Source organism: Oncorhynchus kisutch, linkage group LG30 (assembly GCF_002021735.2).
Source record: "Oncorhynchus kisutch isolate 150728-3 linkage group LG30, Okis_V2, whole genome shotgun sequence".
NCBI lineage: Eukaryota > Metazoa > Chordata > Actinopteri > Salmoniformes > Salmonidae > Oncorhynchus > Oncorhynchus kisutch.
The window spans coordinates 12,390,491-12,403,270 of NC_034203.2; the positions used below are offsets into that span (position 1 = coordinate 12,390,491).

At 39.1% G+C, this 12,780-nt stretch overlaps 1 protein-coding gene across 1 annotated transcript in view; it reads left to right on the forward strand.

Moving 5' to 3' along the window:
- LOC109874617 (roquin-1-like) overlaps positions 1-12,780 on the forward strand; it is a 39,239-nt gene that overhangs the window by 1,010 nt on the left and 25,449 nt on the right. The window contains exons 2-4 of the mRNA XM_031809848.1: positions 1,663-2,040; positions 6,277-6,397; positions 12,430-12,669. Of these exons, the coding sequence (XP_031665708.1) occupies positions 1,810-2,040; positions 6,277-6,397; positions 12,430-12,669 (592 nt within the window). The 5' untranslated portion in view covers positions 1,663-1,809. The remainder of the gene's footprint in view (positions 1-1,662; positions 2,041-6,276; positions 6,398-12,429; positions 12,670-12,780) is intronic.

A 12,780-nucleotide genomic window follows, 5' to 3' on the forward strand; every position in this document is an offset into this window, starting at 1 on the left:
TAGCGTCGTCGCCCCTTCGTCTTTGTCCACTAAAGCTAGCCAGGCCACAGGCTAACAGCGTCAGTCGTTGTTTTGATCGGTCATTTGGCCGTCTGGGTGGCCAGCCATTCATTATGTATCTGAAGGCTGAATTTTCTGGCGCTTTGAAAACGATTGAACCACCCAGAACAGGTTTAATCAGGTAGTTGGTTGGTTAACTAAAGACGACACTGCTGGATGGCAATCATGCTAACGTTACTAACTAACTATTCAGCTTGCCGGTGGTGGATTGTCTCTTTACCTAGCCATTTTGAATTTGTAAGGCAGCGGTATTGAACTGACTTGCCTTGTGCATTTAACCATAATCTATTCTCTATGCGTGTTCATTGAAGCTATTCATATTGTGTCTGGTATAATTTTTATGAAAATATAGTTAGCCAGACGTTAACGTTTCTCTGTCAGCTAAGTATCGTTAGTTGGCTAACAGGACACTGGCCAATGGATTTGTCCAACCTTATTTTATTGTAGCTAACGTTAAATGTAGAAATTATTGCTTGACCTGTGCTAAGAAGAGAAATTAGATCCACTTTATCAGCTCCTGTAACTTGGGTTGTTTGTTATGAGAAGTGTAGCTATGCAAATAGTTGCCAGCCATAAATGTAAAGAATGACGGTTTGAGTCATCTGTTGTGTCAAGGTAATTGGCTCGGCTAATGTTACATTGTGCAAGAGTCACTGTCAACACAATATAACCCACAGGCTTTTAACCAATGATGTATATAGAGTTCGCCAGTTTGTAGTCCTAAAACCCGGAAATTAGTTACCTTTGGTTATGGGGGAAATAATACGTTTAATAACCTCCAGCCTTATTTTCGGCATTTAACACATGTTTAGGAGATTTTTATACGTTTTGTTCTATGAGTTTATAGCAGTCAGTTAACATAACCTTTATGAATTATGAAGCCTTTATTTGCTTTTTCTTACAACATAAATTCTTAAAAATTCATAAGGGACGTTAGCTGATAAAGATTCTCATAATCAAATGTTTAAAGATTTCCTACACTTGTGTTTACCACAGACCTTATTTTCAGCATTTATCCAAAAATGGCATTAATTTTCCTCATAAGCTTTGTCCAACAAACCATGGCGGTGTTAGTGCCTACAAAAAGAAGCCATTACTATTTCTCTCTGTAAACCCTGGATTACAGATGCTATGTATTGCCAATGGATAGGCTGTGAAGCAACCGGTCGGCCATATTGGCACTACCCAGTAGGAGCGGTCCTTTATAGGAATTAATGGAATTCTACAGTATTTCAATTACATGTTTCAAGGAGAAAATTACATGTATTTAAGTATTTTTGTTGTTGTAGTGGGGACAGTAACATTAGCAGTCTCAAATAATTATACTTCATTGAATGATTTTATAAATGTTTAAATTTTGTAGTTTTGTGTTTAGCTCACATATATATCAAATTATTCATTAAGGTATCTAATATAATAAATGTGTCCAAAAACGAATGTAGACATTAATAAATGGATTTCTATAGCTTCAAAAATGTTTTACAATGGAGGAGTGCCAAGATGGAGACATGGTGACTTCAACACAGCGCCCCCTATTTGTCTTCTAGTTTATATATAATCCATTGCTTTTATCCCACTATGATTGTTTTCCTTCTCTTTCAGGATTTGTGACGTGATGCGCATCCACGATGTGTGACATTTGAAGAACAATTGAGTTCGGAAGAAAAATCTTGATTCCAGTGGAATCTTAAAATATTTTTTTAACACTTGCACACACACCCACCCAACCCCTACACACGCTGCCCAGCCATGCCCGTGCAAGCCCCACAATGGACAGAGTTCCTGCTGTGTCCCATTTGCACTCAGACGTTCGAGGAGACGGTGCGGCGACCCATTTCGCTGGGCTGTGGCCACACAGTCTGCAAGATGTGCCTAAACAAGCTGCACCGCAAGGCCTGCCCCTTCGACCAGACGGCCATCGCCACTGACATCGAGCAGCTGCCCGTCAACACAGCCCTGCTGCAGCTGGTGGGGGGACAGGTGAGTCGTGAGACCTGGGAGAGGGGTGTCAGGGTTGGAGGGGGGTGGCTCAATTCAGTTAGAATCTATTCGTTGTGCTGTCCCACCACAGTGTTCCCCCTTTTCTATTATAGATGTGGTGCCAAGGTCTCCAGGGTTAGGGATACAGGATCATGGGAATTCTACCAACAGAATAGTATTGGAGATGAATCCATCAGATGTGATAGTTAGGAGCTGATTGTTGATGTTTAGGGTGAAGAAACAGAGTAGTTAATGATAAGAGGAGGACCTAGCTAATGGGGAGTTATTTGGGATCTGTGTCGTTCAGAGATCTTTCTGGTCAGTAGTTGTGGTGCATGTACCTGGTAGCCTTAAAGGTAGGGATGGGCATGAGTACTCGAACGTACGTCTCAACTCTATCTTTAACCCAGAGATCACGTTTTTCTTTAAATACTGCAATGCTATTTGTCAGATTTATTTCGTAACTCCTGCTCTACCCAATAAACATTCCCACACACCAACACACACATATCAACACACATTTATACTAACTGCGCACACACACTCGCATACAATCATCATTTACGCTCCTGCTACACTGTTTATCATACATCCTGATGCCTAGTCACCTTATCCCTATACATATCTACCTCTCTCACTCCAGTATTCCTGCTCATTGTAAATATGGTACTGGAACTGACCCTGTATATAGCTTCTAACTTTCTCGTTCTTATTTTATTGTGTGGTTTTGTTCGACTTTATCTGCATTGCTATTAATTACTGCGTTGTTGGATTTAGAGCCTGCAAGAAATTTCACCTTGTGCACGTGACATTAACATTAAAACATTTTTATATTGTCAGAGAGGGATTAACTATCACCTTACAACTTATTTAACATTCAAAAATCTAAATGACAACTATTTTATGTCAAGTGCTTCTGATTGGCTGTGGGGTGTCTGTTTAAGGCGCATAGCGCAAAGTGGGGTCTATCAGCATGGTGGCCAAACGCAGTGAGGTTTGGAAGCAAGGTATTTTGATCAAACTGATGAAACCCATGTGCAATGCAAACTATGCAATATCAAGCTCTCCTATCACAGCACATCTAGTTCCATAAGAAATCATACGCTTATCAAGCACAAAGAGACGTTCTCAGAGGGGGACAAGTAGCAGAAATCTCGCATCACATCTTTTGCCGCCGCAAAGGACTGCCGTGACCCTGCCAGAGCCGAGCAGGTAACACAGCTCATTACAGTTTCAATGAATGATTCTCAAATGGCACTTGTTTTTATTAACTGAATATGTATGGGGAAATTTGATTTCAGCTCATATTTAATTACTTAAGCTACCATTACGTAGTCCTTTTGATTCCTAACATAAGACTTCTACAAGCAAGAGCCACTGCTGAGGTTACTGCCTCTTTTGAAGATTGTGTTCCACGCTATAATATAACCAGTTGATACGGTTTCAGTAAATTAATCTTAAATGGCACTGTTTTCTTGACATATAAATATAGATATATATGGGTAAATGTAACAATTACGATTTATCTGTAATGGTTCTGATGTAATGGCTATGACAAATTTGGCATGTTGTGCGCTGTTGGTATATAGATAAATGCATGCCATTTTTTCCCCAGTGCGGACCTTGTTCTAAAATAGATACTTTTTTCCATTCAAGTACTCGGGGGAGGGGGGGGGGACGTGGGAGTACTCGGAACAGTCAAAAAATGTCAAATGCCCATCCCTACTTAAAGGTGTGTCAGAGATGGTCTGTGAGTAATGGCCTATTCAGTTATGATCACCAGCTATGTTTCTATTAACTTGTCCAGAGATTTTTTTTTTTTTTTTGTTGTTGTCAACATTTAAGAAGTTCACAAAGAAATTAGATGTGACAATTGCCCGCAAGGGTGTGTTACCATTTAACTATCTTGTCGATTAAAAACTGCTGGACGTAATGAATTCACACCTATTTAAAAAAAAAAAAACAGCCTGTATGCCCTCTCACCTCAGGTAGCCTGCGAAAACCAGCATGGATAGAATGCAATAATTTACATATTTGCCGTATTCTAATAATTGTGTTCCAACGTAGCACCGCGGTCCATATCATGGTGAAACTTGCACTCCTGTAGATCTGAAATATTTTGATGGTGAAACTTGCCAGCCAACCAGAAAGCAAGCTAAAGCAGTTCAGGCATTCTTGAAAGTCAGGACAATCCTTGTCCTGCAAATATATATATTTTTATATAGTTAAAATAGATTTAGCAAGCAGTGGGTATTTAGAATTAAATGTAGAGTGGAGCTTCCAAACTTATTTGGCAATCAATATTTATAAGAAAAACTATTTGTTGCAAATAAAGTTTAACAAAAGAAAAATCCACCCTTGACTCCTGGCTGTCCACCTGGTTGTGCTGCTGCTCCAGTTTCAACTGTTCTGCCTGTGGCAAATTTTTATTTACCTGTATTTAACTAGGTGAGTCAGTTAAGAACAAATTCTTATTTTCAATGGCGGCATAGGAACAGTGGGTTAACTGCCTTGTTCAGGGGCAGAACGACAGATTTGTACCTTGTCAGCTCGGGGATTCAAACTTGCAATCTTTAGGTTACTAGCCCAACACTCTAACCACTAGGCTACCCTGCCTGCCCCTGACCTGATCACCGGATGTGCTACCTTGTCCTGGTCCTGCTGTTTTCAACTCTCTCTACCGCACCTGCTGTATTGACTTCTGAATGCTCCGCTATAAAAAGCCAACTGACATTTACTCCTGAGGTACTGAAATGTTGCACCCTCTTGTCTAAAACCACTGATTTATTATTTGAACCTGCTGGTCATCTATGAACGTTTGTTCTTCAAGATGTTCAATCTGGCCTTAAATGGCCATGTACTCTTACAATCTCCACCCAGCAAAGCCAGAAGAGGACTGGCCAACTCTCTAGGTTTCGTCCTAAATTCCTTCCTTTCTAGGGAGTTTTTCCTAGCCACCGTGCTTCTACATCTGTGTTGCTTCCTGTTTGGGGTTTTAAGCTGGGTTTCTGTATAGCACTTTGTAACATCTGCTGATGTAATAAGGGCTTTATAAATACATTTGATTGATAAATGTTGTCGCTCCTTTAGAAAATGTATTCTATATCTGCCGTTTCCATTACAGATTGCCTTTGTCGAATAAACCTGGGTCAATGGAAACCTGACTATAAATTAAATCACACAAGGCAGTTTCGGTTTGGGATGTTACTCACCAGGGCGTCTCTCGCTTTTTTTATTGGATTGTTTTTTGGGGCGTGGTGATGGCACAGTAGTGTTGTCGGATCGCTAATTGTCGACGTGAAAGGACATTGTTCTGATGCAAAGGGGTGTGGCAGATATCGATACATTTATTTTGTGAAGTTGCCAGATGGCCTGTCAGGTGACATTACTATTACTGCCAAGACGCGCTGTCATCACACTGTTTCCTCTGTTAAGAGTGACAATCTGTGATATAATTTGACTGGAAGTGTCAACACATAGCCAGCCAAGGGTGTCCAAGATTCTATATCTGTGAAGTTGGGTCAATTCTCTCTGCTCAGTGCGTGTCTATGCCCATTGACATACAGGTTTTTTTCCAGGCTCAAAAAGGGGCTTAGGTGGCAGGTGTGTGTGGTCAGTGCAATTGTGTATATTACATTTTGTTTTATTTGATTGCTTTATTATTTCTAAAAATTCTCATCTCTATAGAGCTACTGCCTCTGCTGTCTGACAATTTCTCTTTTGTAGTTTGTACTTTTTATGACTGCGGAATACCAACTATCAATCATTCAGATCATGTATTTTCCTGCAGAGATACCTCAGGATGCAACAGCTGCTGCTCTATATCACCTCCCGATCACTGAGGTGATCGTGAGGCCCACCCATGGCTGCACCCCTGGCCAGTCATGTGAAATTCATAGATTAGGGCCTAATGGATGTATTTAAATTGACTGATTACCTTATATGTAGCTCAGTAAAACCTTTGAAATTGTTGCATGTTGCGTTTATATTTTTGTTCAGTATATGTCACTGCGTATAGGGAAAGTAGAACCTGCACACTCAATGCTCCAACACATAACTATTGATTAAGTCATCTAATTATATTATAAGCCAACAAAGGTCTTTGTTTGATTATTTGACTGTAAATGAACCAATTTACTCACTTCCCAGCATCATATTAAATGTATAAAGTGTTTAATTGTTTATTTTCATGTATTAATATTCCATTGTGTCACTTGTGTGTCCCGTCAATTCCAGGTTCCCAAGATCCAGCCGGTGGCCCTTATCACCAGCCCAGAAGACGCGCAGCACTATGAGGAGGCCAGTCAGTGTGTGGAGGAGCTGGCCCTCTACCTCAAACCCCTCAGCAACACCAGAGGTAACGTGCATACAGTGTTGAACCAACTCTGACTCAAGACGATGACAATATTGTAAATAATTAACAATTCATGAATCACAATAATTGTTTGCTAAAATATTAATTGCTTGCCAAAAATGTAATTTTTGTAATGGCAATCCTGGTTTATAGGTAAACATCCTAAGCATTAGAACTGCCCACATTATTACACATTTTATTTGTTAATTGTGGAAATTAAGATGCGCAAGATTTAATATTTTTTTTATAGCTGTATATAATACTATTGAGGTGAGAGTGATGGAAATGCTTTTGGCGGTTTATCTGCTTCTGTCCTGTGGGTGGCACTGTGTGCTCTTTTTGAAGGATTGTTTCCGGTCACTGGGATGGGGGGGGGGGGGGGGTTTAAGCGTGCGGAACAGTGGAGAACAATTGGAGGTTTACTTAGTAGCAATGCTAATATCATGGTACAGCTATATGGACACTCAATCATTATTGTACTTTTTAATGGTAAGTTTACAAATATATATTATGATAATAGAATTGAAACTTGTATCTTGCGGTAAATGGTGAAATGACTATAGCCAGTTATAATTTGAATGGCTTAGCACATAATAAGAAAAATATTTACCTGGCTAAAAGAGAAGGAATATATCTATTGTTTACAGGAAACTCATTCAACAATTTTAGAGGATGTTGTGTGGAAAAAGGACTGGGGTGGGGAAAATATACTTCTCCCATGGGAAAAGAAACTCAAAAGGGGTAATGATATGAGTAAACAATAATTTTGATCCGAATGTACACATTTTCCAAACAGATCCGCAAGTTAAATGGTTTATTTTATATACATTATTTGACCATAAACCGATTGTGCTCATTAATATATATGGTCCAAATAATGATGATCCACGCTGCTTTGAAAATGTATATAATGATTTATCAATACAAGACTCTATTATAATACGGTTTTTATTATCTCAATGGAAAGGAAAACAAATCACACTACAAAATATCACCATCATGCACTTAAGGAAATCACCATTATCATGGATATATTGGAACTAGTGGATATATGGAAGCTTAAATATCCTGACCTAGTGAGATATACATGGCTGAGGCTCAATCAAGCTAGTCTTCTTGACTACTTCCGTATGTCATTCTCGCTGGCACCAAAAGTAAACAAAAAAAAGTGTTGAGGGGACAGAAAGTGTTCGGAACATCAAATAATTGGCATGTATATTACTCTTAGAGAATTTCCACATGGGTGAGGATATTGGACGTTTAATCATAGCCTATTGGATGACAACTTGTTTTTAACCAGGACAGAATCATTTATAGCAGGTCTCCTTATTGTATAGGGCACTTTTAAATGTGCCTATTAGAGGCCATGCAATTCAATAATCATCTCTAAAACAAAGCAATTTAGGTCAAGAGTCCATATTAACAAAGGAAATGGAAGGACTAACGGTACAGATGGATAGCGATAAAAACTGTACTATAGGAAAAACTAAAAGAAATGGAGGAACTTATTCAGGAAAGATCAAGTGTAATACATTTTAAAAAATGAAGCGAACTGGATGAAATATGAAGAAAGATAAAAAAAGAATTTGGTGTATCTTCAAAATAGAAATGCTGCCAAAAAGAATTTACTGAAACTTGTTACAAATGTCACCCATGATTCACCAAACAATATATTGAAAGAGGAAGCAAAGTACTTTAAGTGTATTTTTTTCTGTTTGTCTCCATTTCCACTAAACCAAGTTAAATTGCATGGATTTTTTAAAATGTTAATGTCAAATTAGTAGCTGTACAGAAAGACTCATTTGAAGGCCAAATTACATCTTGATGCAATTAAAGCCTTTAAGGCTGGAAGGCATACCAGTGGAGGTATACCTAACTTTTTTTTGTTCTACTAAGAGGACCATTATTAGCTTATTTGAACCACTCCTATTAAAATGGTAGATTATCAGATACACAACAAGGTCTGATTTTCATTATTACTGAAACAGGACCCAAGTGGAAAATATAAAGATCTCAGTCCATTTAAGAAATTAGAGTCCCCTTACACTTCAGTGTTATGATGCAAAAATTCTAGCAATATGCATAGAATTAAAAAGGTATTGTCGGGTATTATTCACCCTAAGCAGACAGGGTTTTTACATGGACAATATATTGGAGATAATATAAGACAAGTACTGGAAACAATAGAGCACTATGAAAAATCTAGGAAACCAGGCCTGGTATTTATAGCTGACTTTGAAAAGGCTTTGTAAATTACTGTCGTACTTTATCAAGTGGGGCAAGTGGGGCAAAAAAACTTAAAAACATGAGAGGCCTGTAATTTTCATCATAGGTAGTACACTTCAACTATGACAGAAAAAAATGAGAAAAAAATGTCAGAAAATCACATTGTGGGATTTTTAATGAATTTATTTGCAAATGATGGTGGAAAATAAGTATTTGGTCACCTACAAACAAGCAAGATTTCTGGCTCTCTCAGACCTGTAACTTATTCTTTAAGAGGCTCCTCTGTCCTCCACTCGTTACCTGTATTAATGGCACCTGTTTGAACTTGTTATCAGTATAAAAGACACCTGCCCACAACCTCACACTCCAAACTCCACTATGGCCAAGACCAAAGAGCTGTCAAAGGACACCAGAAACAAAATTGTAGACCTGCACCAGGCTGGGAAGACTGAATCTGCAATAGGTAAGCAGCTTGGTTTGAAGAAATCAACTGTGGGAGCAATTATCAGGAAATGGAAGACATACAAGACCAATGATAATCTCCCTCGATCTGGGGCGCCACGCAAGATCTCACCCCGTGGGGTCAAAATGATCACAAGAACGGTGAGAAAAAAATCCCAGAACCACACGGGGGGACCTAGTGAACGACCTGCAGAGAGCTGGGACCAAAGTAACAAATCCTACCATCAGTAACACACTATGCCGCCAGGGACTCAAATCCTGCAGTGCCAGACGTTTCCCCCTGCTTAAGCCAGTACAGGTCCTGGCCCGTCTGAAGTTTGCTAGAGAGCATTTGGATGATCCAGAAGAAGATGGGGAGAATGTCATATGGTCAGATGAAACCAAAATAGATATTTTTGGTAAAAACTTTTTAAGTGGGAGAACTTGCACAATTGGTGGCTGACTAAATACTTTTTAGTCAATGCCTGGAATATTTCAATTTTGGAGAATCTCATGTATAATTGGTTAAAGTTATGTATAGTAACCCCATATGTAAACTAGTAAATAATGGCTGCTTCTCAGAAAGTATTACTGTCCAGAGGAGTAAAACAAGGTTGTCCACTATCAGCATATCTATTTACTATGGCCATTGAAATGTTAGCTATTAAAATCAGATCAAACGATATCAAGGGCCTAGAAATCCAGGGCTTAAAAACAAAGGTGTCATTGTACACTGATGATTCATGTTTTCTTTCAAATCCACAATTTCGATCCATCCACAGCCTCATGAGGATCTAGATACTTTTCTAACCTCTCTGGATTACAACCAATTGTACTATGTTACGTATTTGATCAACAACAAAAAATACAGCTTTTACATTACTGTGTAGTTTACCAATAAAATGGTCTGGCAATGATGTGGACATACTCTGTATTTCTAGCCCGAAAGAAAAAAGATCTCACTACAATACATTTTAATACAAAGTTAGCAAAAATAGGAATTGCTACCATGGAAAGGAAAATACCTGTCGATTTGTGGAAAAATCACCCTGATTAACTCTTTAGTCTTATCCCAGTTTATTTTACCTTTATAAGGCAAGTCAGTTAAGAACAAATTCTTATTTTCAATGATGGACTAGGAACAGTGGGTTAACTGCCTTGTTCAGGGGCAGAACGACAGATTTTTACCTTGTCAGCTCGGGGATTCGATCTTGCAACCTTTCGGTTACTAGTCCGCTCTAACCACTAGGATACCTGCCAGTTTACAGTGCTTATGGCCTTGCCTAGACCTAGCGACTAGTTTAAAAAATAAAATAAAAATATGAGCAAAAATGTTTCATTTTATTAGAATTTTTTTATTCAGTTTAATCCACCAGAAAAGACTTAACATTATGTTTAAACTCAAATATACTAATTGATAATAACACAAACATTTTTGGAGGTTTTTAAAATATATTTTTTAGGTATAATCTTTGTAAATTATATCATAAATAGGACTGATGTAGTTAAGTCATGTAATGCAGACATTTCCACAACCAACTAATTACAGCATTAAAGACAAATTATGATTAATGAAAAAGTCTACCAGTTCCATTTAAGGACCAAAAAATTTACAGCTGTGCCGTATAGATTGCAAAATAGCTGGGAAGAGAAACTAATGCCGGATTCAAAACTTAAATTTTTAATTACTATACAAAATTCTTGCAACCAATGGAATGTTATTTATGGGGGATACATCCGTCCCAGCTCTGCAGATTTTGCTGCGATGAGAAAGAATCATTGGTCGCAGGTCCAAGAATGGCTAAAGAATTGCAATATTTACCTTGAGCTAACTCTGCAAATGGCACTGCTGGGTTATTTGAAAAAGTCATAGTCAATTGAGCAATAATATATTGATACTTTTAGCAAAAACAATACATTTACAATCTGTAGGAACTATGAGAATAGAAAGGTTCAGAACTTTTGTGAAACCTCACAGCACAGTTTAAAAATGTATGGCAAATACACATCAAATATGGATGGTGTTAAAAGATAGATGAGAGGGATTGAGTCGAGCTGATGGGTGGGACTTAAAACAACTAGATAACAAATGTAAAATATACTGTGTCCGTAAAATGTATTTAGCTTCAGAACTTTTGAAACGGCACAGTTAAAAATGTCAAATACATTCTTCATCTGTACAAACAATAGTATGCAAGTATAAACACCATGGGACCACGCAGCCGTCATACCGCTCAGGAAGGAGACGCGTTCTGTCTCCTAGAGATGAGCGTACATTTGTGCGAAAATGCAATCAATCCCAGAACAAGAGCAAAGGACCTTGTGAAGATGCTGGAGGAAACAGGTACAAAAGTATCTATATCCACAGTAAAATGAGTCCTATTTCGACATAACCTGAAAGGCCGCTCAGCAAGGAAGAAGCCACTGCTCCAAAACTGCCATAAAAAAGCCAGACTACGGTTTGCAACTGCACATGGGGACAAAGTGCGTACTTTTTGGAGAAATGTCCTCTGGTCTGATCAAACACAAATAGAACTGTTTGGCCATAATGACCATTGTTATGTTTGGAGGAAAAGGGGGGATGCTTGCAAGCCGAAGAACACCATCCCAACCGTGAAGCACGGGGGTGGCAGCATCATGTTGTGGGGGTGCTTTGCTGCAGGAGGGACTGGTGCACTTCACAAAATAGATGGCATCATGAGGAGGAAAATTATGTGGATATATTGAAGCAATATCTCAAAACATCAGTCAGGAAGTTAAAGTTTGGTCGCAAATGAGTCTTCTAAATGGACAATGACCCCAGGCATACTTCCAAAGTTGTTGCAAAATGGAATAAGGACAACACAGTCAAGGTATTGGAGTGGCCATCACAAAGCCCTGACCTCAATCACAAATATTATTTTTTTGACAGAACTGAAAAAGCGTGTGCGAGCAAGGAGGCCTACAAACCTGACTCAGTTACACCAGCTCTGTCAGGAGGAATGGGCCAAAATTCACCGAACTTATTGTGGAAGACTACCCAAAACATTTGACCCAAGTTAAACATTTTAAAGGCAGTGCTACCGAATACTACTTGAGTGTATGTAAACTTATGACCCACTGGGAATGTGATGAAAGAAATAAAAGCTGAAATAAATCGTTCTCTCTACTATTATTCTGACATTTCACATTTTTTGTATAAAGTGGTGATCCTAACTGACCTAAAACAGGTAATTGTTACTAGGATTAACTGTCAGGAATTGTGAAACTGAGTTTAAATGTATTTGGCTAATCTTCTGACTTCAACTGTATATTCTTTTAATTAAAAACCATTTGATGGTGTCTCTCTCTCTCCATCCCCCAACCTCCTTCCCTTTGTCTCTCACCAGGGGTGGGTCTGAGCAGCACGACCCTGAGTATGCTGAGTCGACCCATGCAGAGGAAGCTGGTGACCCTGGTCCACTGTCAGCTGGTGGAGGAGGAGGGCCGGGTGCGGGCCATGAGGGCAGCAAGGTCTCTGGGGGAGCGCACAGTCACAGAGCTCATCCTGCAGCACCAAAACCCCCAGCAATTGTCGTCCAATTTGTGGGCCGCCGTCCGGGCCAGGGGCTGCCAGTTCTTGGGTCCAGGTAGGATGAGATCAAGTTTACACACACACACCCGCCTTGACTATACCAGAGTTTCTCTAACCTCTCCTCGGAGACCCCCAGCCATTCCATTTTCCAGTTGATCTATTCCGT